General features: G+C 41.1%; 2 protein-coding genes across 2 annotated transcripts; one reads left to right on the top strand and one right to left on the bottom strand.

Moving 5' to 3' along the window:
• Positions 1-615: 615 nt before the first annotated feature.
• On the bottom strand, positions 616-17,338 carry rps6ka5 (ribosomal protein S6 kinase, polypeptide 5). Its single transcript, XM_029460271.1, is given in 18 exon segments — positions 616-3,785; positions 3,985-4,148; positions 4,475-4,634; positions 6,389-6,580; positions 7,296-7,466; positions 8,320-8,413; positions 9,035-9,168; positions 10,272-10,397; positions 11,729-11,743; positions 11,745-11,891; positions 12,082-12,232; positions 12,326-12,429; positions 12,618-12,701; positions 13,016-13,117; positions 13,227-13,342; positions 13,513-13,731; positions 13,872-13,943; positions 17,048-17,338. Coding segments are annotated over 18 exon segments (2,430 nt in total). The 5' UTR covers positions 17,118-17,338; the 3' UTR covers positions 616-3,476.
• Positions 17,339-19,715: 2,377 nt separating this feature from the next.
• hadhab (hydroxyacyl-CoA dehydrogenase trifunctional multienzyme complex subunit alpha b) lies at positions 19,716-26,513 on the top strand. The gene is made up of 20 exons (XM_029460581.1): positions 19,716-19,865; positions 20,573-20,614; positions 20,728-20,798; positions 20,920-21,053; positions 21,281-21,419; positions 21,508-21,627; positions 21,959-22,061; positions 22,294-22,416; positions 22,526-22,644; positions 23,021-23,077; positions 23,178-23,287; positions 23,529-23,663; positions 23,989-24,160; positions 24,265-24,351; positions 24,437-24,577; positions 24,765-24,833; positions 24,989-25,184; positions 25,294-25,408; positions 25,571-25,716; positions 25,819-26,513. Exons 1-20 carry the CDS (start codon positions 19,799-19,801, stop codon positions 25,962-25,964), a joined length of 2,292 nt encoding a protein of 763 aa, XP_029316441.1. The 5' UTR covers positions 19,716-19,798; the 3' UTR covers positions 25,965-26,513.
• The last annotated feature ends 161 nt before the right edge of the window (positions 26,514-26,674 follow it).

The raw sequence follows: 26,674 nt of genomic DNA, 5'->3' as shown, positions 1-26,674 counted from the left end.
TCACGTTACTACGGGTCATTGTGGAAAGCCACACTTTTTTTTTTTTTTGCAGCACCACCAGAGATTCGGTCACTTCAGCACCGCGGACAGCTCCATACGATCTCGTACTCAAAGCTTACCAAGAAACAGTCAAAGCATCTGTCGAGAAGAATTCTCACTTTCACACCAAAACATGCACAAAAAGTGAAACTGAGAAGCAAAAGTCTCAGTGCACGATGACACGTTCAGCTTTGGCACCAACGTTAAGCGCACGACTCCACTGACAGAAGTACAGAAGCACACGGGAACACTTCCATCCTTTGACTCTAAAAACGCACAACAGCAGTCACTGGTTTATACAAAAGCACCAGCGCTCTAATTAATGTTGCACAAAGCTACAAAGGTTGAGCTTATCAGACGGGTAAACTCAGAGAAGCCAAAAAAGAGGAAGCACTGTACGCAGAAAAATAAGCTTTAATTAATGTTCCAGTGGAACCAATAAAAGGAAAATGTATCAAAGACAAAAGGACGTGGAATCCAAACCGGCCTCCCTCCCTCGGCTCTTCCTCATAGTGGCAGACTGAACAAGTTGTTCATCAAAGAAGGGAAACCTAGTTTTAAAAAAATCTGCCCCCCCCGAGAGACGTTGGTATTAAACCAACCCTGTTCCTGTGATACACTCTTATTTTCCTACAAAGCAAAGTGAGCTGCGTCCCACAGAGGCGCTGTGTGGAGTACGGAATTTTCTTTGGAGCAAACAGCGCTGCAGCACATCAGCTAATAGAGCCTCAATATAGGACACTTCTCCTCTTCCTCCACTTGAGCTATTAATACACCCAAACAAAAGAAAAGAGGCTTAATGAGGCAGCAACGGGGAACTCAAGCGAACTAAGTTAGACAAGAGCTTTGTAGTGTTCAGCTCCAAGGATTCCTGCTTTTCATACGGCCAACGGTTTGTACTTTGCGACGAGGGTAAAAGTACATTATACGAACGACGAGCTTCGCCCTTTTAAGCATTATGTTTGGACCCATTTGGCGAGGTCACATGAAATGGCAAAAAGGAACACAATAGCGAAAAAGAGATGCATAGTTTAAAGCATGATCCTGTGCTGGATAAGGAGATTTTAGATCCTATAAAGAAACACCTTGTACGCCGTTACAAATCTATCTGAGCTAGAGACATCGAACATATTTCACCAGTTGGACACAACAAACACAAACCGATGATGTATATATGAAGCAATTCTTTGCATATATGCATGAAAAAGGAGATTCCTCATGCAGCTTAGAGCAGCTACCTTGAAGTTAATGCTTTGGTTCGGATTCAGAGTGCATTAAAAATGGAAGAAGATGAGAGATGCACACAGTAGTCCAACTGAGAATGCGTACACTCATTGAGCAGGAGAAACTGTTCGGAGGCAGCTTCACATACTGAGCACGACATGTACGTCAACAGAATACAGTATTTCAACCATCACCACCAAAACAGACGAACACATACTTGCAAAAAAACAATTAACCGAGCGCGGTGTTTACTTTGCACCAGCAGTGTAACGTCGGGACATTACAATATTCAGACTATTGTAAAAAAAGAAAAGACATGTTTGGTGTTTACATCCAAACACCTCAAACTGTAAAACTTCCACGTCCCGAATTAAAAAAAATCGGGCAAATTCAAATGTGCAAGTAAACAAACTTAAACATTAAATCAAGTGAGAATCTGCCCATAAAACAAAGAGAAGGAAGGAAAAGGACGAGGGGGGGGGGGGGGGGGGGGGGATGTTTCAGTTCATGCACTGGGGATTTAAAAGAAGCAGATATCTGCCTCATAGTGAGAGCGGTCACATGGTGCAAAGATCATGCAGTACAACATGGTAAATAGAGCAAGGGGTGTTTGTTTGAGGTCTGTCCTCGGGGACTTAATGTTTTCATTAAAGGGTAGAAGTTTGCAGTAGTTTTAAGACTTTGGGCAGCGACACAAGGGGCAACCTTTTGCAGCAGATTGCATAAAAAACTCAGACTCCAACGTGTCCTTTACCTGATTTAATTGCAGTTTTTCTTTTTTTGGCACATAAACCTTTTCATTTTCAAATAATTTGATCTTGTTTTCATCTGAAAAGGGAAGCCACTTGATGCTGCACCTTTGGGAAACTCAGGAAACTCAAAGCACAAATGCCGCGACACGTTCACCTCGCACTAAGCTGATCGGAACTTTCCATTTGGGATATTCTGCTCAATCCAATTGGTTGTAGTTATAATTAAGTCCTCACACCACACAAGGCAAATCCACTGCTGGGCTAAATACTGACTTGAGGATCAGACTATGTGGAACAGCAGCGATGCTGAGTCTGGAAGTAGTCGTGCTCTCACGTTGGAGGCAAACATAAGTCTAAATATAGCTCTTCTTGTAGGGTCACGTCCCCTCAGGCAGCAGGACTCCCCCATACAACAATAAAACCACACATTTGGCTGAAAACACTACATCCACATTTGGTTGTTCCTATAAAAAAATGTTTACGCGTCTGCTTCTTTAATCCTTATGAACAAGGAAGTTACTCTTTTTGACCACTGGACACAACTGCAGTTCAATACCAAAACTCCCCAGCCTCCATAAATAAAGTCCAAAAGGACTTTGGTTACATAAATGTCACAACCATTAACGAGTAGCTAATGCTGTTAATCTCTTCTTGCCTATAATAGTCTTACAATGTTTACATAACGGTCTCAATAACCTACTTGAAGCATTAACGCGTACGATGATCACGATGATGAAAGAACAACCGTCTGACGACAGAGAAACAGTCTTTGAGCTGAAACACACACACACACACACACACACTGACACATTTTTAAAAAGACTCACTCTATCCATTATTTCTTTTCAGATCAGTCCGTGAATAAGTTAACAATATAGCGTATCATAAATAAATCTCAGTCTTTAAAATTCACATATAAATACCCTGCTCCATCTCGCAGAGACGTTACGCTGCAGCACGCTGCATTTCTTCTCCCCCTTTGACAAAACAGAAACACAAAGCGTCCATGGTGTAAACACTACGACTTTCCCTTTAAAAACCTCAGGAGGCATGGACGAAGACAAGTAAATGGAGCGGACAGAGTGCGAGCTGCAATTCTTTTTTTGTTGACGAGACCGAAGATGTCTTTCCATTGTCTGTCCGGCCCCGGGGCAGTAGAGCAGCCCTTTTCATTTTGGACATTGGTGACGACTTCTTCCTGGTCCGGTCCCTGAATGCCACATGTCTGTGTGTGAACATGAGAGAGAAAGAAAAGGAGAGGCTATTGCTAGTGATGATTGATTGATACTGAGGTGAGGTTGCTGCTCCTGCTGCATGCTTGGTTGTGGAGACGTGCGGACGTCCATGCGATTGCGCTAGAGGCAGAGAGCTGCCAGGGACGGAGAGAAAGAGAAGCGCGCCGGTCCGAGCCATCCTGCGGGTCGTGAAACTGTCTGAAGCTCCCTTTTTCCTGTTGCTGTCTCACTGTGCTTCTGAGAAGTGAAAGGCTGGATGCGCTTGTTGCTGCTCAGAGTCCGTTCCCAGGGCCACGGGTGTGTTGGCGGGCGTGGTGAGAGGGGTGCTGATGGAGGCCTGCGGCTTGGCGTTGCTGCCCTCTGGAAAAGTCTTCTCCTGAGACTGGGAGGAGGAGGACGAGGAGTGAGTGCTCTCACTGGAGCTGCTGCGGGTCTCTGTGCTGGTACTTGTCTTTTTCATCTTCCTCCTCTTGGCTAGTGGCGCTTTGTCCACCGTCTGCAGGCGGAAACCTTCCCGCTTGCATTTGTTAAATGCCTGTGACAAAAAAAAAGGGGGATTGATGAGTTATTAAGATCTCTCTGAATTATTCATTTTGCAAAGGACGCACTGAACCTGCCCTTTCTCTCCCAGCACCGCTGATATGAAGTACATATCCTTTCTTTTAAGAATGACATACAGTTCTACACACTTGGTTTGGACTAAGGATGCAACAAGCACACGCTGCTGGTCTTACATTAAAGGTAACTTTGACGTAAGTGTGGACGGAGGCAGTGGAGGAGCCAAGAATATCCGGGGTCATGAGTGGGTTGGAGGACAGCTGGCTGTCGTCCTGGAGCCAGGCATTGTAACGTAGGCCGCACATCTTAATCCTCTTGTTTGGGTCCACCGTCAGCAGCTCTGCAGAGACACAGATAATTACCTTCAGCGCTCTAAATACTCAAGTGAGGAGGCGATTTGCTCTTCAGGTAGCTGCGAGTTACTTTGTGGGTTAAAAGTTCAATCTGTGATCCAACTGTCCTGCTAGGACATTAATAATCTTATTAATACTACTCCTGCATTTTAACACTTAATCATGGATCCTATTTCTCAGCATTATTGTTAGTTACACGCTTGTTACATATTTATTTTCTCTACGTTTGTATATATTGTGACTTATATTGTACCCCCGGGGCGTACAGTTGAACACACTGGATCTAAGAGCAAGCCGCCGGTTCCATCCTCACCTTGTATCAGGTCCTTGGCCTGCTGGGACACGTTTCTCCAGGCCTCGCCTTCGAAAGAGAAGTCTCCCTGTTTAATTTTCTTCATAATTTCCTCAGCGCTGGTGTGGGTCAGGCTCTTCTCCTGACACTGAAAGGGCACCTGGCCTGACAGCATTGTGTACTGCGAACAGAGGACAACCACACGACCTGCTGTCAAAAACCCCAGGAGTACAGTTTACAGGCTCCAACATCGAAAACCACAGGAAATGCACGACGAGGCATTCGTGTTAAAACACATCTGCTGTTCAGAGAACAACGCGCTTTAGAAAGGGCTCTTGACCGATCACGACTGTACACATTATTCCACTGCTACGCTGCGTGCTGTTGACCCGGCACTAAACAGAAGAGCGGTGTGTGCTCAGCTGAATGAACAGGATACTCTCACCTTGGCCTGCTTACATCTGCCCTCAGATTTCTCATTAGAATGACAGTAGTTGGGAACAGTCCTTTTGGCAGTGGAGGATCTGTCCTGATCCTCTCCCTCCCTCTCTGTGTCTGCTCATTTTGCTTCCAGGGCATTGTGCACACAGCTTGTCAGTAGCCATTTCATCAAAGCTTCGGAGGAACACTACTGCCACATCCCCCCAGGGGGCGTCGGTGTGAAGAAACACTTGCACAGACAGCCCAGACTCTGTACGGATGACTGGGCCAAGTACAGAAATCTCTCTCTCCCAACTCTCCCCCCCCCCCCCCCCCCTCCCTGTGTGCCCTATCCTTCTCTTCTCTACCTCTCCTTTTAATTTTCCTCCTCTACACAGAAAAGCGTTGAATTAGGATGACATTTCTGCTACTGGGGAAGAAAACGTCTCATATCAGTGCAGATATAACCAGCTCTGAGAGCCGGGCTGGTTGCTCTCTTCATCCTGTGGTGAGCATTAAAACTGTGTCAGCTCACCACAGGATGCTGAAGGTTGTAGCGCTGAAGAGAGGGAGATGAATATCATGCAAATAAGATTAAAAAAAGAACATGCACACACACACACACACACACACACACACACACACACACACACACACACACACACACACACTAAACTACGGTCAAAATCAGTTAAAAGAACAGCTGATTGCAGAAGCAGAAAGGCCTGCAGCAAATGTTAAATCCATAAACTGGATAACAATCTATTTTAGAAAATGCTTCGGTTAAAATTATGATGAAAAAACACTTTTAAGTGGAGCTCGGAGCTGTGGGTTTAGATTTTTCTTTTAAATAAATTTGTATAATCAGGTCACTTTCCTGGAGCATTGTTGAATGTGAGTCTGAAGTAGGCCTGCACTTGTTAACAAATAATGATGCTCCTGAAAAGGGTTCTGTTATTTAATATCTATCTATCTATCTATATATAAAACTATATATATATATAACTATATATTATATTATATTATATTATATATATATATATATATATATATATATATATATATATATATATATATATATATATATATATATATATATATATATATATAAAACTAATATATATTATATTATATTATATTATATATATATATATATATATATATATACACACAAATAAACTATATATATATATATAAAACTAATATATATATATATATATATATATACACACAAATAAAACTATATATATACATAACACATAAATTCACATTTAAAAACCGTAGTTAGAAATTGCTTGGTATTTTCTTCACTTGATAAAAAACTAAATTTGTACGCTAACATTTTCTAACCCGTTATAATGTTACCAATTTCTGTTTAAATTGCTGTGAAATAAAATATTTGTGGAAGTGCTGAGATAACCTCCAGATAATGTACGGTTGAATAATGAATGATTCTCCATCAGCTCATAGTTAGTTTTAACCTGAGCATGGCTCTGATGTCCCAAACCTACTCACCAGAATGACCCCCAGACTCCACAGGTCACAGGACTCATCGTAGCCGTCGTATTTGAGTATCTCTGGTGCTGCGTAATGCAGGGTGAAGCAGGGAGTCTTCAGGAGCTGATTGTCTGGCGGTTTGAGGCGAGCAAAGCCAAAGTCTATGATTTTTATCTCGGAGTTCTCACTCTCGTCTGTGAAGAGCAGGTTCTACGAAGCAATTGGAGACACGGACAGCAATCATTTCTTTCTGCTCAGCAAAACTGGTCCACTCAAAGCTCACTAAATTGGACATCAAAACTTGTCTGACGAGGTACTTTTGACCCGTGTTAGGGTCAAACAATTGTACTCTTGTTTTGTGGAAGATTGCAGAGTCAGAATGACAATACGACAGATCATACAAAGTTCAGAAAAACACAGTGATTCTGTTTGAAAAGCTTATGATCCAGCGGGCCTGTATCATCACACAGGCACAAACGCTTCTCAGACAAAGTAGACTTTTGAGCTGTAGTCCTGCGGAGTGCGTCCAATACAGGGTGGGAAATTAGCACCCGGTGATCCGCCTACAAGCCACGGTGGCGAGTAAACAAAGACGGCATTTAACAAACTATTGAATGCGGTCAGCTAAAGGTTAGCTATGTCTACTCTCGTATCTTTTTAACAATTAGAGAAAGATTCTTCTTCTTCTTTGTGTTTATTGGCAGATCGCATTAGCATACTGGGTCGGAGAGTGAAGTCTATTGGCTGAGAGTGAGTGTGTGTGTGTGTGTGTGTGTGTGTGTGTGTGTAACAATGTGCATTCCTTGTTTTTTTTTAAAGCAGGACAAATGTTACAGAAATGTTAGTTACACACAAAAGTGCGATTACGAAATGGCGAGTGACTAAAGCTGGAAAAATGTCATTTCCAACAACACTGGTCCAATACCTCCGGTTTCAGGTCCCTGTGCACGACTCCTACGTCGTGCATGTGACTGACGGCCGACACCAGTTTTCGCATGATGCGGCTCGCCTCCGTTTCGCTGAAATGTTGCTTCCTGCGGATCCTCTCCAGCAGCTCCCCTCCACCGAGCAGCTCCAGAACGAGGTACGTGTGGAGCTACAGACACACACACACACACACACACACACACACACACACACACACACACACACACACACACACACACACACACACACACACACACACACACACACACAGCTTTAGGTTTTACAATAAAACATTTAAAAACAGTTTTTTTAAAACAGCTCAGTTCATAATGTGTGAAAAGGTAGACGAGAATTTGTGTTGCATAATAAAAACTAAAAAACAGCCCATCCTTGATCCCATGGTGGGGAAATCAAACCATAATAATATTGAGTAAAAGTGAAAGGGGAATAATGTGTCTGGGCGGAGGGGTAGAGTTTCTCATTAGTGCTCGGTCTGGGGAACAAAGGCAGGACTCGGTTGAAGCGAGGCGAGGCAGCGCTGCTTTGATCTGGGTCACAGGCCTCTGAGGTACAGTAATAACCCCACTGAGCTCATCAGGACTAAAGTGGTGCTCCTGGGCTTGAAGGGCCGAGGCTAATGAACCTGTACACAGTCAGCCACACGGTCTACCTTCCCAAACACCGAGGTAAGCTACAGTTGGAACACATGCACACTTAGTTTGGTTTGAGTGTGCGGCTCGATTAGCAACACGAGTAAATCTAGGTTGTTTCTATTCAGCGGTATGAATGGATGTTTGTACAGTTTAAAAATACGTTTGGTGTGAAATATCGAGCACACGGAGAGATGTTTATGGGACAATACATGAAGAGATATAAAAGAAAAAAGAAAAAAAGACCTCGAGGGCTTCCAGCATCCCTATTAATCTGCCTTGTTCCAGTTCCAGGTCTTATTAAGGCTGCAGTCCCCAAAGGCTCCACAGAGAGCCATGCAAAGCAGAATTTATGGTTGCAAATGACCTTACCTGGTCGTGGTAAATCTCATGTAACTTGACAATGTTAGGGTGGCCATCACAGAGCTTCAGGGCTGCTATTTCCCGCTGAGTCTGTGCCTCCATTCTACAGCAAACACAAGCAGGAAGCCAGAGAACGGTCATAAAACACAACAGAAACACACACATGCACAGTAAAGTGAGAAAGAGACACCTTCACCATGACTCGGAATATTACAACTAACGCACACGTTAGCAAACAACGTGATGCTGCGAGTGTGATTTACTCTGCGAACGTTCCCGTCTTGATTCAGGCTGATTGTCCCAGTGAGACGTACTCTTATTAGAGACGTAGTATATAATATGCGTGTCAGTTGAGGAGTGTAGGAGAGGACTGTAGGACTGCAGTCAACATGCGATCAAAGCTTTTTTTGTAGCAGTTTCCAGCAAAAACAAGCAGATTTATAAACAGAAATGTATTTACATGTTGCTAACTCACGTCTGGCAACCTTAAAAAGAGTAATAAGTCAAATTCATTCAGAAAAGATTATAACATTTGGCATTCGTTGTTTATAAAATATACTCATTTCATCTTTTTTTTGTACGTTTGTTTAGAGTTGGCTGACAACTGTCTAAGTTCTGCCAGAGAGAGAAGTGGGACAGATTTATCCCGTGAAACTATAAACATCAAACGGCCGAAAGCATCTGGGTTGACAAACACTCGAGGAGGCAGGATGTGAGTGTGTACCTCTTGCTGACAATCTTGACTGCGTATTTCTGTCCAGTCTTCTTGTGTGTGCACCGCCTGCAGATGGAGAAGCTCCCCTCTCCTAAAACACTGTCCTTCAGGTTCATCTCATAGCTCATGTAGAAAGGAGAGTCCTGCAGAGGGGGAACAGTGCACCAAAGCAAGTCGTGCGGTCAAATATACATTTCTAACCGAGACCGAAGTGTCCAATAATTGCAAATGAACTCAATTAAAGAATGAACTCAACGTTAGGTCTTCAATAGAGTTACAGCAACTTATTTTAGTTGAATTAATGTTGATTACAATCGATAAATGTTTTGTAGACTCCCGCTTTCCTAATAATAAAAGTACAGATCAAATTAATTTGCCATTTATTTGAAATGCTTTTATCTTTAGGAAAGAAAACACTGTAACTACTTCTACTAAACATTACAGATCATGTCTTTGGTACGTTTTCTTTACATGCCAAGTTACGTGTCGTCTCTACACAAGAATAATAGTCCTTATTATATTCAGCGTTCAATAACCACAGGAAACAGCCTGACACCTGAAGTCAAACACACAGTCTTTACTTTTTAAGTTTGTAAATATTTCTTATTCCGTGTGATTATAAAATTCAAACTTGTTGTTGCTTTGTGAGTATAACTCATTAATCAGCACACAGTGATCTGCAGCAGGAGGAACCCAGTAACCTTTGTCGTGCAATGTTGTCAAAAAGCATTTGCATACAAAAGAGAAACGTTGCAGTAACGTGTGCAAAGCAGCCGAATGGAGAAGAAATCTAGATCTTCCAGATCCGTGTTAAGATAATGAAGATCGCTACAAGACAAGACAAGAACCTGTTCACTAGCTTCCTGTTTATGTCCAGCACAATGGAGCATATTGTTGCCTCGCTGCTGAAACGCTGCCAAATTATAATCCCTATCACCAATATAACAAGTCTGATGATACATCTAGGAAACAGCAAAGTGTGCATCAGTTTCTCAGGATGTTGATGAGAAAGCTTGAAACCAAATGATCCCACAAAAGGCAACGCACTGCAACCTTCTCAAGACAAACATCACGTTATTTAATTATTTAAACAGAATTAAATAAACAGGATCGTGCCTGAAAACTGACTCTGAGTGTGAGTGAGTAAAAAACAAGTACAGTAGAAGAAAAAGAAGAAGTTCTAGTGGAATGGAGAGCAGCCATTAGCTGAAGTGTGTTTGTGCAGATCCAGGTTCATTCGTCTTACCTTCATCATGGCGCTGCGGGCCACCGCAGCAGAACCCGGCCTCTCAGAGCCCCCATACAGCTGGACAGGGTCGTCCATCACCACATTCCTCTTGAACAGGATGGAGGGGGCCATGAAGGAGTAGCCCTGCACACAGATACACATGAACTCTATGTGTTTACATTTAAAAGTGAAGGTTGGACGATAAGGACAGAAGGAAAGGAAACATCCAATGCTGCAGTTTACAGCCTCAGAAATAGCACGCGGCGTTAAAATCCCCCCCGATTACACGTCGTCTTCTTATATCTCAGACGTTTACAGACACTTAATGTGCTTTAAATATTCCCATATTTACTGTAAAACTTTAAATTGTTTGTGCATTTTCCTTCAAATGTTTCTACGTCAAAGCATCCCGTCAGCTCCACAATGAACCCAGTGAGTGACAGTCGCTGTCCAGCTGTTCCTATTGTCAGACCCGTCATTGTGGAAGCGCTGCCTGCTTAATTCCAGCTGTGGGGAGCCCAAAGCTTAGAGCTGGCATTAATCTCTCTCTCCCTTTTTCACCAACACACACACACACAGCTGTGTGGTATGTAGTGACAGCCATAGATGGACGGAAGGATGGGTGGTGAATGAATGAGATGCCCTAAATTGCCGGGCTTGAATATTTGATTGCTCTGCTGTGAAATTACATCTTGGCGCTCTTAATGCAATTTTAATTTTGTTTTGTGAGGCACCGTGGGGGAGCAAGTGCACGGTTTAAAATTGGGATTGCTGTCATTATCTCAGAGATTGCTAGGCTTGCAAATTATAAAGACCACAAAATTTCAGACTATGTGAATGGCAGCTGAGTGCGAAAAAAGCCAAGATGAAGTTGGCAATCAAAGACTGAAGGCGTAACCGAGACAGACGTGGTGATGCTCTCAAAGTGTAACCTTTTATTCCATGAGAGAAGCCCGTTAATGGATCTATTGATCTGCCGAGCTCAAGGATCCAGAAGGTAATCAGAGTTGAAATTTCATGCAATACATCAGACAGCCATCAGCTGGCACAGAGTTGTGGGCCATATTATGGTTCAAAGCTACATCAAAAATAGTCATTCACATCTGTTACTTCAATAAGAGCTGCATATGGCAGCAATTACTTCAATAAAAGCCTCTTTAGTCAATTTGAATACCAGTGCACACAGACAGACTCATGTTGACTTACAGCAACCTTTTGAGGACATTCAAAACTTCACTTGATTACTTCAATTGCAGTAGAGTATGTCAAATATAGTCTCAGACAAATAGTGGATAACGTATAATGCAATTTTTCATCAACATTTCACACCAAAGCCCAGACCAACATGTGCACAAAGAAAATGCAAATGTAATGTTGTGCTGTGCAATGACCTGCCAGGAGCACAAAGGAACGCTCCTGAGCGTTAACAACAAAACAATATTCTGGTCGTCGAACATCTCTTAACACTCTCCCACCTGGAAGATGCGATCAGCAGTTCTGAGGCAGAGCTGCGGGAGAGTAGGTGGGGTCCATCTCTGTGAACTCTTCTGCAAAGTTGCTGACATCCAGCTCATCCCGAATCACTGGCTTGAACGGGGCGGGCACCTTCTTAGCTGCCAGGTCCTCCCAGTTTATTTTCTAAAGAGAGTTTAGAAAAAAGAAAAAGATTGTGGTTCATCCCCATCCTTATTAATGTAGCTTATACAAACACACAGTGTCCCTGAGTCTACTCACTCAAAGGAGCCTCTTTATGTGGAGTAACAGCCCACCCTGCCAGTTTAGCTCTTCTAAATATTGTGAAATATTCAAGACAAGCAATGAGATCCACCTGGTAAAACGGGTGTTTTTTCACATTCTCTGCTCCATTAGGACCCGAGCCCATTCTCTTCTTTGGATCTTTGATGAGGAGTCGCTGGATGACGTCTTTGGCCAGAGGTCCCATATCTTTGGGGAAAGGAGGATCCTTTTTTACAATCCTCCTGTGATGTGCGAGACAGATATGGTCAGTGTTGTAGAGTGATTATAACTAAAGGCTAGCTGACTGTGGCGGAGGATCAGGGGGGAATCCATACTTGGCGATGTCTGTGTGCGAGTTCTCATCTCCATCAACGGTGAAGGGTGATCCGCCAGTCAAAAGCTCGTACATCAAAACGCCGAGGCTCCACCAGTCCACCGCCTGGAATGCATTAAAGCAACCAACCGTGACTTTATCTTAACACACTAAAGGAAAAACCTCGCTGGAGGGCACACACACACACACACACACACACACACACACACACATTCAGGAATACAGAGAGGAGACTCTGCGCAGCTTGATTTGATCCAACAGACGACAGCATAAAACGTAAAACTACAAATTACCTTGTCATGTCCAGACTCTCCTCCTTCCACAATTTCTGGAGCCATATATTCGATGGTGCCGCACACAGAAAATGCCCTTTCCACCTGTGAGAAAGAAAATCCACAAATCAAATGGACACGTTTTAAAATCCAAATATAACAACAACAAAAAAAACAGAGAATGTTAGTTTTCTCTGCGTCTGCAAGTAGAGTTTAAATCTTAAGTATTTAATGTATAAGAACAATTGGAAAGGAGATGCATTCACCACATTTGATAAACCTCAAGGATACAAACAATATGTTTTGGTGAGAAATACTGAATACAAAGCATAACTTTAGTTCAGGACACTTCCTGAAGAAATGCATCTGCTTCATCAGAATCATAAAGTTTTAAAACGTACTATCGAGACGTACTGTACCTGATCAAATTCTTTACTGAGGCCAAAGTCTGTGAGAACTATATGACCAGATGAATCCAGCAGAATATTCTCAAGCTTCAGATCTCGGTAGACAATCCCGAGCTGCAACGGGAAAGTGAGAGAAGGGCAAGTGAAACACAAAGCATGTTATCGTCAGCAGATACGTTCTGAACAGACTGGAGGCCTTGGGCGTGTTGCATCTGGAGGTTACCTTGTGTAGATGTTCCAGCGCCAACACAATCTCTCCACTGTACAAGGCAACTTCTTGTTCCTTAAATCGCACCCTTTGCACCAAATGTGTGAAGAGCTCCCCACCATTTACATAATCTATAATAAAGAAATAAAGATATCATGCATGTCATGTTTCATCTAAAATAAAACATTTAGTTGACTTAGTGATAACCCTTCTCTTTCACTGGGTTAGAGGCAATCATTAACCTTTTATTTTTCTTGTATAAACATAACACAGAAGGCAGTTCCCTGTAAAATATCCTAACCGAGAATGAGGTGCAGCTTGGTGTCCGTCTGGAAGGCATAGTGAAGAGTTACGAGGAATGGAGACTGGCGGATGTGCTCCAGCACTTGCCGCTCCGTCCGTGTGTGTTCGGCAGTCTTTGCCTTTTGTACAATAGTGGCCTTCTTCAAAACCTTCATGGCATACAGCTTCCCTGCATCATGACCGCTCACTTTCCTCACCAGGAACACCTTGCCATATGCTGGTGGTTAAAATAAACAAAAGGAAGAGGGCAAAGTTCAGTGCGGCGCAGAGGCTTGAACAGAAATGACTGGTATGACTTCCAAAAACACACAATAACAGATGCAACTAGTCAATAGAGATACAGAGAGTTTCACTCACCTCCTGTGCCCAGCACCTTTAATAGCTCAAAGTTTTCAATGCCCACTCTCTCTACATGGCCCGTCAGGTTGGCTGAAGTCAGAGCAGAAATAAAATATTACAAGAGAATCAGAAAAACAAAAACAAAAGGAAATAACACACATGATGTTACAGTAAGTAGACGGATTCCCTTGAGGTTCATTCACTCTCAGAAGATTATGTATGAGAGTATATTATCTGTACAAATACACACAATATCAATGAATAACTAGCAAAGAATATTTTGCATATTATATGTTCCGTATTTTGTAATCTGAGTCTTATCTGGAACACAGGAAAGTGTATGTTTATATTCACTGACAGCCCTGCTGTTCGCAACCGCTCTTGCTGTTTTCAGTTGCATTATAAATCTGCCACCTAACGTGATTAGTGCAGCATTAAGACGACTCACAGGAGAATTAGCATGACCTACAAGCCTCTCACTAACGATGCCGACATAACTTTTACTAAAACCAAGATATTGAAGATATAGGTAGTACAAGAAGTGGATGCAGATTAGAGTATAAAAGTGAAGGGTCTTGTTCATTTAAGAAAATGACTAAATCTTTAGTCCACATTTAATCCTGGTCCTTCTGTACAGTACAGCCGTTTCTGATTCTACATCATAAAAAGGGTGAAAGGTTCACCAGAAATGTAGAGAGCTGACACGTTAGCGATACAAACAAGTGAGGACATTCCCATTCTCTATTGAATATTGTTGATACAGCAAAGTTGGAAATACATTGTAAACTGATCAGCTGTTAAACGTTGCCAAAGCTGGACACCAGAAGGCACATTACATCACATTACAGTCTTGTATTCGGTTTGTTTTGTAACTGTTGCCCACGTTATAAATAATGTATTCCTAAATAAAAAACATTTGATATAAAGAGACTCTCAGTCATGATGCTTTGAGGCGAATGAAATCCAACTCTGCAAAGCTAAAAGGTTGCACAAGTGGGCATTAAACTGGAGGATCAGTCATTCAAAAACACTGAGCAAATTAAGAAAGTAGAGCCAACAGCAGCAGACTGGAAATTTTGCATAGGTAAATTTGTTTAATTGTAAAAATGTGCAAATACTGCAGACAAAACCCCATGCACACTTCCGTCATGTAAACACAGATCCCAGTATGAGATCATCTTCCACGTAACTGCAACTAAGCTTGCTACATTAACCAACAAGAGGTAATTATCTTCCATCAGAGATCTTCAGTGAATGCAGCACACACTGTCAGCGACTCATCCTGTCTTTCTAAATCATGGTCTCTGAGTACAGCTGACTGAGCATAGCACGCTCTTAGACATGCATGTCTATTGTAGTGAAAACATTCCTTCTGTCTCATACTCTGAAAATAGGCTACTGAGCAATTAAAGCGGCTGATTTAATCTTTTCGTCTGAATCTCCCGGTACGCACGAGAAGAAATGCTGCAACTATTAGACACTTCACATGCCTACTGTATCGTTACAAAACAACAACGCTGTCCTTCAAATCTGAGGTCAGGGGTTCATGTTGCATAACACCCTTGTCAAGCTCATCTGCCAAGGCCAACTTTGATTTCGGTGTTTATTAATAGACTGACAGAGGTGTTGAACCAGATGATTCCATTACTGCGAGACAAGCGGAATCTCTGCAGTCTACAGGAGAGAAATGCCAAAGTTCCTCTAAATAAAATGTTACTTTTGGTGATCAAACTTAAAAACCCAACATACATGTGCAAATACATTTTAACAAACCGTTCATTCGGAAAAGTGGATATTCTGTCTAGAGCTGCAACGGCCAGTTACTTATCATTATTGATTAATCTGACAATAATTATTTCAATTAGTCAATGATTGTTCCACGTCAACCAAAAGTCACAATATCCAAAAACATTTAGTTTACAATGATGCGTATTTGAGAGGCTGGAATCAGAGGATATTAGAATTGTTTGAGACGATTAATTGACTTCTAAAAATAGTTGCAAATGACTTTTCTGTCGATCGACTAACCGGTGAATCGACTAACTGCTGCAGCCATTTCACTGTGCAAAGACTGATGTACTGTATAACAGGAAGAGTATGAAAAGGAATGGACTTACTAGGTTTGTTTATGTTTTATTTTGCTATATCGTCACCACTATTACTACAGCAGGTGTCCAAAGCAGAGTTAAGTTGATACAGCGGCTGGAATGGTGTGTGAACTTTTACTCCCAAACAAAAAAACAAGCGCCAGTGACAACTAGACAGACTGCATATTTAGGGCAGGGCAGTAAATGGGGGTCATGTTGCAGCCTGAACAGCAGCACCTTGTCATTATAAAACAGTTGCAGCTGAATGATGCCACTTTACTCAAAACAACCTCCTTCACTTAAGTCTCAATCCTAAATATTTGTAACATCAACCAGAACTGTATTTCCTGTTGATTCATTTGGAGACATGTGTTGAGATGTTGCTTGTACATGTCAACACTACTTCACTTTGTACCATCATTCAAGTACAATGACTTTCAACCAAAGCACAGTAGGCTTCAGCACTGCTGTGACAGGTGAGGAGGATGTTGAACACAGCTAGCCAAAAGACGAAGAGATGTCGTCGACCATTATTACACGAACCAACAGTGTCTGATGTGACTATTGGTGTACACACACATGTATAATGTGCAGAATGAAACCAAGCTAACGCTTACTGTTGACAGCACTGTGTCTGCTCCTCGCTGGCTAAGGAGAAGTTAGCAGCTAAACCAGGCAAACACTGGAAAACCAACTGGTTTATTTCTGGTGATTGACGTGAAGTTAAGGCGTTGACAGTGGCAGGAACTTGCTGAACATCTCTGTCAATGGTATGATTTAGCGTAGTTAAGCGTTAACAACTAGCTTAAGCTAATGTTATTACCTGGCTTGGGTTAATAACTAGCAGTTAGCTATCGTTAGGTAACGTTAGTTTGCGTGAGATAGCTGTAGCCTTAGTGATAAGGACAGTCAGCTAACGTTAGCCCTCCTCTGCCATTTTTGGACTTGAGAAACGTTAACGGTAGCGCTCACTACAAATCCCAACTGACAGTGACAGTTGGCTCTTCCGAAGCTAGCCAGCTAACATTTCCCCCGGGCTCGTGTCTCCTACAGATAAATGGCAAATAAAATGGACTGTATTAAAAGTTTAGCTCGCAGCTAACTTACCATTTTTCAGCTCATGTTTCACAGTAAAGAGGTCACCTTCTCTGGAAGATCCCTCCATCGGGGATGGCATCGTAATCTCGTGTTCCACTTATATTCAAAGATGCCTTTCAGGCAAGATTACGTTTCACCTCGCAAGATCGTTTGCAATATTAACATGCAGATATTGAATTATTAAGATAGAGAGTTAAACGCCTGTTGGTTAGGCGCCAAACTTAACATATATGGGCAGAATGTTGCTAGTAAACCTAGCAGCAAGCAAGCCCAGAGGAAACACTTGCTTCTTCCAGAAACACACCACCACTACCACTACCTTCGCAACCAGACAGTCCCTCTTCGCTGATTGGGGTTGCTATGTGAAGATCTGACCTCTGATTGGCTCTTTTCATATAAACGACATATAATCCCGCCTTCCTCAAAAACTGGTGCTGCCTTCACTTGTCTCTCGTACACGTACAAGTCAAAGGTCAGAAGTGAAAGCGCAATCAATTATCAATTATCATTAAAAAGATACTTTCAAGTTGGGAATAGTCATTGGTGGAAGAAGAAGTACTCAGATCTTTACTTAAGTTAAAGTAGCAATTACTACAGTGAATAAAGTACTCATTATAAAAATGTTTAATAATTTGCATTAGCAAACATTTTAATTATATGCAGAATAATATACATTATATTACTGGATTATAATTACTGATGCATTAATGTGTCCATTTTGCATCTGATAAAGGTCTTAATTTATTTGGCTGATTTTATATTTTGTTTTAATAACTTAAATCTGCATAGTAACTAGTAACCAAATCTATCAAATAAATGTAGTGTGGTAAAAAGTACAATCTTTGCCTCCAAAATGTAGTGTAGTAGAAGTATAAAGTAACACTACATGAAAGTACAAGTTCCTCAAAATTGCAAGCACAGTACTTGGGTAAATGTACATTCAACCACTGAGAATAGTATTGTAAATATAACAAAGTGTGCTTTGATGAGTTTTTATTTATTTTCGGAAAATATAAGTATATAAATTGTATAAGTAGTGGTACTAGCACAGTAATGGAGTAAGTACTCAAGTACTGTATTTAAGGGAAATTTTGAGGTACATGTCCTTTACTTGTGTACTCCATTTTATATTACTTATATTATCATTCTACTCCAGTACATTTTAAATCTGTTTTTACTTCACAACATTTCTTTGAAAGATTGTTAGTTCTATCAAGATCCAAATTACACAAACTAAACATATGATCATCTTATAAAATGTGATGCGTCATTACTGATGTATGACCCAGTACTGCATTAGTAATAATAATCCGATTACACTAATGAAACACTCGCTACCACTGTGTTAGCACTATTCAGTTAAGGGGACAACTTGACCATTACCCTGGAGGAACGCACGTCTATAATAAAATGTAATGACCAACAGCAGTTTACAGCATCTTGTTTTATCACAGTGAAATGTAAATAGTGATAATAAACAGTAAATTATTGGGCAATAAACAACATATCAGGAAAATGATCAGTTCGTCGTGGCAAAAACATCTGATAAGATCTTGATAAAATCCTAAATTGCATTGGATTTCTTTTCTGTTTTGTTTTTTTTTTTGCTTTATCATTTTCAGTTTATGTTTTCATTTAAGGCAACACTGAGATGTGTTTTAACAGGGAGTATTAAACTTTGACCTGCTACAGAATAAAGGCAAAATAACGCAAAGTGCCGCTGGTGATGAATGGCTGCATGAATAAAGGGACTGGAAGCTTTATCATCAATCTATAATTATCCCTGTTGTGCATCCGAAAATTTGGAGTGAACTCAGGAGTCCCCAGCATTAAATCATACAGTGCATCTGTGTGTGTGTGTGTGTGTGTGTGTGTGTGTGTGTGTGTGTGTGTGTGTGTGTGTGTGTGTGTGTGTGTGTGTGTGTGTGTGTGTGTGAGTGGGAGCATTCCCAAAGAGAGATCAATGTCATTTAGTTCACCAATTAGTACACAGGATGTACTTGTGCTGTGATCAATGCAGGACATATGAAGGAACTTTTACATTTTTCAGACTTCCCTTATATGTTTTTCTGTTTTTGTGAAATATTGGATAATCTCTTTGGGGTTCAAACTGAATTTTGTAGGGGAAATGTCTCTTTGGTAGTACTGCTAACAACTCGTAGTCATCTGAATCCTGAAAAGGTCAAAATTATTTCAATTTTGTTGTTTACTTCCAGCAAATTCTAACGTTGTAGTAGACTGATGATTTCGGGATATATTGAACTTTCAATTGATTTAAATGTTGTGCAGTCATAATAAATGAGGTATTGCACAGCTTTGTTGTGATATTTAAGAGTTCATATAGTTCCATAAGGATGAAAACTTTCGAAACATTTGTGTTCTAGCTCCACCTTGTGACACCATGTTGCTATTGCTTTCATTTAGTCTAATCATTATGTTTTACATTGCAGTGTTGCCTTATGTACACCTTTGTGATGACTATATATACATTTTTATTTTTAATCATATTTTTGCTTTAAAATATTTTTTCAATAATTAGGTTAAGGTTAATTTCATGCTTGGGAAGTGTCTGAGTTAAGAGGCGTTGTGTAGTGTTTGAACGTCCAATGAGATGCGAGCTCCACAGAATCAGCCAATGGCATCAGCTTCTGGTCCGATAGATCCGGTTTCAGGAAGTTGCACAAAAACGGAGTTACAGTACTTTGACAGCGAGAGAGCTAGCTAGCTTCACTCCAGTGCTGACTGACCTCCCCTTCCAATATGGCTGGTGTTCGAGCCCTTGGTGTTCTTGCTAGATTCCCATCAAGGAGATACGCTCTCATCACAGGTAAAAACTAAATGTATTTGATATTTAAACATTAAATAAAACCAGTGCGGAGAATGACCCTGAAACCAAGGGATTAGCTCAGCGCCGTAGAGGGGTAATTAGCTTGTTAGGCTAGCTGTTAGCTCTGGAGAATGTAATGCAGACATTGACTGGTCGTCCTTCATACATCATGATCGTTTTATTTTGTCAGCAAACATAGTCCAACGAAGTTTGGATAGAGTATTCATTGAAAGTGGAACTTTTTTGTTTTAGCGAGCGAGTATTAGCTAGCTAACGTTGGCTGGCTGCTACAGAATCGCGTATCTGGTTCAAATTTGTATTTTTAAATCGGAGTATTTGCTTCCACTGTTGACTTGAATGTGTCCCTGCCAGGACAGTGTAGACATAGATATGAAGACTTGTGCCATTGATCCTCCATTGTGTCTGCTACTGTTGTCTGAATGCCTGCTAGGCGGAGAATGTAGGTGAAGGGTCAGTTGTGCACTGGTTTGCACAGCATGGCCGAGACTGTCTGAGGTCATGGCACAATATCATGTGAATGTCTCATAAACATGAAGTACGAAACCAGTTTGTGTAGATGCAGTGTTTAGGGCTTAATCTAGGTTTTTTAATTGGGGTATATGTGTCGCAGGGATGATTTATAAAGTGTTGGCACGTGATTAACATGTCTCATAATGTATTGCTTACTGTCATTTCACTTTTTACAGGCGGTACTTCTCGCACCTTTTCAGTATCTCCTGCAATGCTAGGTAATTCCAAAAATCCACATTTATATAGTACATGGGTAAAATGAGGTCACCCTGTCCTGTCCAGTGACACAATTATTTTCTCACTGTACAATATCTTGCTTCTCTATTTTTAGCCCGAACCCATGTGAGCTATGAAGTCAAAGAGGATGTTGCTGTCATACGGATCAACGACCCAAACTCCAAGGTGTGCACTTCATTAAAAAAATAATATGACATCTTTCAGAATTAGATAGATACATTATTTATACCAAGTTTAAATTCAGGTGCAGGTGTCATGTGAACATAATGGTCATCTCTCCCTCCAGGTTAACACACTGTCGATCCAAATGCAAACGGAGATGGCAGAAGTAATGAAAGAAGTGTGGGCCAACAATGATGTTCATAGTGCTGTGCTCATCTCTTCAAAGCCGGGATGCTTCATTGCAGGAGCTGATATTAAGTAAGAGAAGTCTCATTAAATCCACTACCTATTAAATTGAGTGTTTTGCACGATAGTGATGTAAAATGGACTTATTGTAAAGTAAAATGAACCTACTTACAACTAAAACGTTGCGGAACCACAACACAAATTTATATCCTGCATGTTTTTTGTATTATATTTGAATGAATTTTCAAAATTGCAATGCCTTGGATCTTTTTTTAAAATATACTTCACATCTGTTACAGTATGATCCAGGCCTGCAAAAATGCAGAAGAGGTCACCACACTCTCTCAGGAGGGGCAGAAGATGTTCGAGCTGATTGAGAAATCTCCTAAACCCATTGTTGCTGCCATCAATGGCTCTTGCTTAGGGGGAGGCTTGGAGGTGAGCAAACACTGGTTTATTTATATTGTGAATATTTGACTAGGGTGTTTTTTTTTTTAATAAAGTGGTTTCTCTTTTTGCATTTCAGTTTGCCATTGCCTGCCAGTACAGAGTTGCAACAAAGAGCAAGAAAACTGTTCTTGGTACTCCTGAAGTAATGCTGGGTCTTCTACCTGGAGCCGGCGGTACTCAGAGACTCCCCAAAATGGTTAGCACTGGAATTATATTTACCTAAATGTCTGGTTTGCTTTATTTAAGCAAAAAAAGATATTTGTGAAGTTGTCCTATAACAGTTATAGTATCTTGTGTCAGGACAAGACCTGAAATAGCGAGGCTGTAAAGCAAAATAATCTAGTTAATGCTCTTAATTGGTTTAAATTGTTTACGTGCACACGTACAGATCCTGCAAACCCACCATGTCTGGTATTCCCTGTCCTTCAAAGCGCAGGATTATGACTAACCTCTGTCCATAACATGCTAAAAAAAAAAGCACTATATGCAGCACAACACACTGACTATAAATCTTTTGTTACCTGTAGGTTGGTCTACCCAATGCCTTTGACATGATGCTGACAGGAAGAAATATCAGAGCTGATAAAGCCAAGAAGATGGGGCTTATCAACCAACTTGTAGACCCCTTAGGTAAGCTATGACTCCCATATCATTAAATAACATTGAACTGCTTCAAATGAGTAATATTTAAAAATATTACCACCTGTTGAAACTGTTCTTTAGTCAGTAATTCACCACACAATGTTTGTAACACTGCTTGGTTATAGAGTATTTTACTGTGCATCAGTTGATCTTAAGGTTAGAATGAACCATTCAAATGAATTTTGTCGTGATTATTCTGCTGTTTTTGCTCGTGTTGTAGGACCTGGGCTGAAGAGTCCAGAGGAAAGAACGATAGACTACCTTGAGGAAGTTGCCATTGAATGTGCCAGAGGGATCGTCAGTAAGAAGATCCCGCTCAGCAAAGCAAAAAGCAGCATGGAGAGTAAGTTTCTGCATTTACTGAGCATTTGACTCTTTGTAGTCACTTTAGTTTGCTTCATCATGAATGAATAAAAATAGTACATTAAAGAGTTGATGTTCTTTCTCCGTAGAAATTCAAGACTACGTTATGGGCTTTGAGTTTGTGCGGAATCAGATTTACAAAACTGTCCACGGAAAAGTAATGAAGCAGAGCAAGGGACTTTATCCTGCACCCCTGAAAATAATCGAAGTAAGTAAAAACTCTAAGCAATAACTCTTCTTTATTTATTTATTTAATTTATTTAATTTTATTTGTTTTATTTGTTTTATTTTATTTATTTGTTTTAATTTTATTTGTTTAATTTGTTTTAATTATTTATATATATTTATATTTATTTTATTTTTTATCTAGATGGTATTGGGGAAACATTTAAGAAATGAGACTGACTTAAAATTCGTGGACATTTGGAGTAAAAGGAGTCCAACCAGCGTGCAACTGTATTTTTTTAATTGTTTTATAAAAGACTGCTAGTCTCTTTTGTCTTCTCTGCTTTTGTTAATCATCGTATAATATTTTCAGAAAGTTGGTCTCATAGTTAACATGACGTGAAATCTCCCCTTCTCAGTGTGCCAAGACTGGAATAGAACAAGGCCCCGAGGCTGGATACTTAGCTGAATCTCAGGTGAGATTTGTGGGCCTACAGCACATCACTGACAAATTCAGTATTTACCGTATTACATTGTGTAAGTGAACACCACCAATTTTCATGTTTCATGTCACAGAATTTTGGTCAGTTGGCAAAAACGCCAGAATCGGCAGCCCTGATTGGTCTCTACCACGGCCAAGTTGCGTGCAAGAAGAACCGCTTTGGAGTTCCTCAAAGAGAAGTGAAGTAAGTTTATATCACCTTCACATACTGAGCTGATGTGGGACAGTTGACCTACACTTGACATTTCAGACCAGTTTGTTTGGTCAAGGTTAAATTCTTGGTCGGCAAGAATGACAAAGCCATGTCTGTTACTGGTGGTGTCAGGTGAGGGGCATAACAAGTATAAGAGTCTTCCTTTGGTTTAATATTCTCTATTGCTTTGTAGGTTGGAGATAAAGTGTCTGTTTTTGTTGTTGACCACTAGGACTCTTGCAATCTTGGGGGCAGGTCTGATGGGAGCAGGTATCGCCCAGGTGACTGTGGACAAAGGCGTGCACACAGTGCTGAAGGACACCACTGTGCCTGGACTGGCCAGGGGACAGCAGCAGGTTTACAAAGGGTGGGTCATCAAATCCTATTTCTTTCTTTCCAGCAGGTTAAGTATTCAGAAGTACTTCAGAATGCCTTAGATTTTAAGTCTTAATCATTGCTTTTCATAGTATTATTTTATATTTTACACCTTGTTTATTTATTCTAGTGACTTATTATTATTATTGTAATTTGTTGTTTTGGAGTATTTTTGTGTGTATTTGCTGTTTTAGTGTTTCTCTGTGAAACACCTGAGGCTCCATGATTGTCTGAAAGGTGCAATATTAACAAAGTTGAGTTAAATGTGTAGATATAGTTCCAGAATAACTATAAATGTGTTTCTCACTTTAAACCAGGCTCAATGACAAGACCAAAAAGAGGAACATCACGTCATTCCAGAGAGACTCCATACTGTCCAACCTGACCGGCCAGCTGGATTACAGCAGATTTGAAAAGGCCGACATGGTTATTGAAGCTGTGTTTGAAGACATTAACATCAAGCACGCCGTCCTGAAGGAGGTGGAGGCTGTAAGTGTGACTGAAAAGAGGCTCAATACCCATTTGTTACAAAAAGAATGCACTCCACGGTATTTACAATTGCAGTTTAAAATCTAACAAACATTTGTCTGCAGGTGGTTTCCCCTCACTGCATATTTGCCACCAACACATCTGCTCTGCCCATCAAGGATATTGCTGCTGCAAGCAAGAGACCAGACAAGGTTTGGACCCGGGAAGCTTTTTATTTTAAACGTGCTTCTAAATCAAAGAAAACAATGTCGCTGAATATTTCCTGTGTATCCTTAGGTGATCGGGATGCACTACTTCTCTCCAGTTGACAAAATGCAGCTCCTGGAGATTATAACCACCGATCAGACGTCAAAGGACACGACGGCCTCTGCTGTGGCAGTCGGCCTGAAGCAGGGCAAAGTCATCATCGTTGTTGGGGTGAGGGTTTGGCGTCAGGATTGTTTATGCGTTCCCTGTGTAGTCACTAACCAATCAATGAATGTTAAACTTTCAAAAATGACCAACAAGTTAAGTGATTCAGCAAAAAAACATGACTCACAGCAGTAGCTTGGAGTAATGACAACCATGATGATGTAATAAGTATGTTACTGCAATTTCTTTGTAGGATGGACCTGGATTCTATACGACGAGGTGTCTGGCTCCCATGTTGGCTGAAGCCGTACGAGTTCTTCAGGTTCGTGGTGTTACAACAGCTGTGAACATGTTATGTACTCTAGTGGCAGGATTTAGGCCCTAAGGTGGACACAGTCGGCTCACTTGAACAAAGTATATTCTTTATTCCAGGAGAGCCGTTAAACGTGTGATTAACTCATCCGTTTGGTCTTACAGGAAGGAGTTGACCCCAAGAAGTTAGATGCCCTCACCACAGGCTTTGGGTTCCCGGTGGGTGCAGCCACTCTGGCCGATGAAGTTGGTATTGACGTTGCAGCTCATGTGGCCGAGGACCTCGGCAAAGCTTTTGGCTCCCGCTTTGGTGGTGGAAATGTGGAGGTTCTGAAGACCATGGTGGACATGGGTTTCAAGGGTACGCGGGTGGTCCCATTGAGGGACAGTTTTTCGTACTTAAGTTTGAATGTGTGCGTACATGTTTTATTAAAATGTGTTAATCCTCGTTTTGTTTCTTTATTCTCAAGGCCGCAAATCAGGAAAGGGTTGCTACGTCTACCAGCCAGGACTCAAGACCAAAGAAGTGAACCCAGATATTGGAGAGATTCTTGAGAAATTCAAGATGAAACCAAATCCTGCCGTGTAAGTGGACACTGGACTATTAACAATTCAGGGATTTTGAAGTCGGGTCTGTTTTATAAAATGAGTGAATGCTGTTGATTTTGACGAATTGTTCCATTTGTTACTTAAGATTTGAATATTATAATGCTCTTGTATTGTTCTTACTTGTGACTCTCTTTACAGTTCATCAGACTCTGATGTGCAGTACAGGCTCGTTTCCCGATTTGTGAACGAGGCCGTGATGTGTTTGCAGGAGGGCATTTTGAACAGCCCTTTGGAAGGAGACATCGGGGCTGTGTTTGGGCTCGGGTTCCCCCCCTGCCTCGGAGGTCAGAGTTCAACCTTTTTAAGTTATGGTCATCTGACCCCCATTATTTATCCAACATGTATCCTGGTGTAACATTTCTAACATAATATCTCACCACTTCCAGGACCTTTCCGATTCGTGGACAGCTTTGGTGCTGACAATCTGGTGGCGAAGATGAGGCAATATGAAGCCGTCTACGGGAATCATTTCACACCGTGCCAGCTCCTCCTCGATCATGCAAATGATTCTAGCAAAAAGTTCCACAAGTGACCGACTCACCGTGTGTGCCAGTAGCTCTCACCTCCAGTATGCCACTAGAATGTGCCTAACATTGATTTTGTGAGTGTCGGGGAAAACCTATTTAAAGTATGTTCATGTTGGCAGTTTATTATGTACACCTAGCTAAAACTACGGCAGCAGTCCTCAACAAAATCATAACACTATAACCTTCATGAAGGTACGATTTTATTACAAGACTGTTTTATTCGTTTGAACTGGTGCATCTAATAAAGTGGCAACTGAGTGTGTAATGTCAGCAAAATTGGATGTTTTTTTTGTACTTTAACATTATTGATTCACTTGATGATGATGTATAGATCCAGAAGCAGACTGAGGCGTGTTCACACATTGCAGCTGGAGGGAAAATAATTAAAATATTTTACGAATGTGGCAAATTAATTCATTATTAATGAATGTCTACCAGTATGGTTCAGCGACGGGGTTTCTTTTTTGTACATTAAAGACTTTCTGGCCTGGTTTGAACAATGTTGTAAATGTGGAGCCTGAATAAAAAATTTGTTTTGGAATCAAACCTGCGTTTTCCCTGAAGGTGCGTTCAAGTGACAGTTGGGCGGGTAATTTATCACAGTTACAGAATGAGAGCATCGCTGCGTACCATGAGAAATCTTTCTCCAATCTAATTCGTTGCGCAGGTCACATGTCTTATTTCCATTGTCCGCAGAGCAGGGTGTGTACCACGG

The sequence above is a fragment of the Cottoperca gobio genome, chromosome 22 (assembly GCF_900634415.1).
Source record: "Cottoperca gobio chromosome 22, fCotGob3.1, whole genome shotgun sequence".
Classification (NCBI taxonomy): domain Eukaryota; kingdom Metazoa; phylum Chordata; class Actinopteri; order Perciformes; family Bovichtidae; genus Cottoperca; species Cottoperca gobio.
This window is presented reverse-complemented; position numbering and strand designations above follow the sequence as displayed.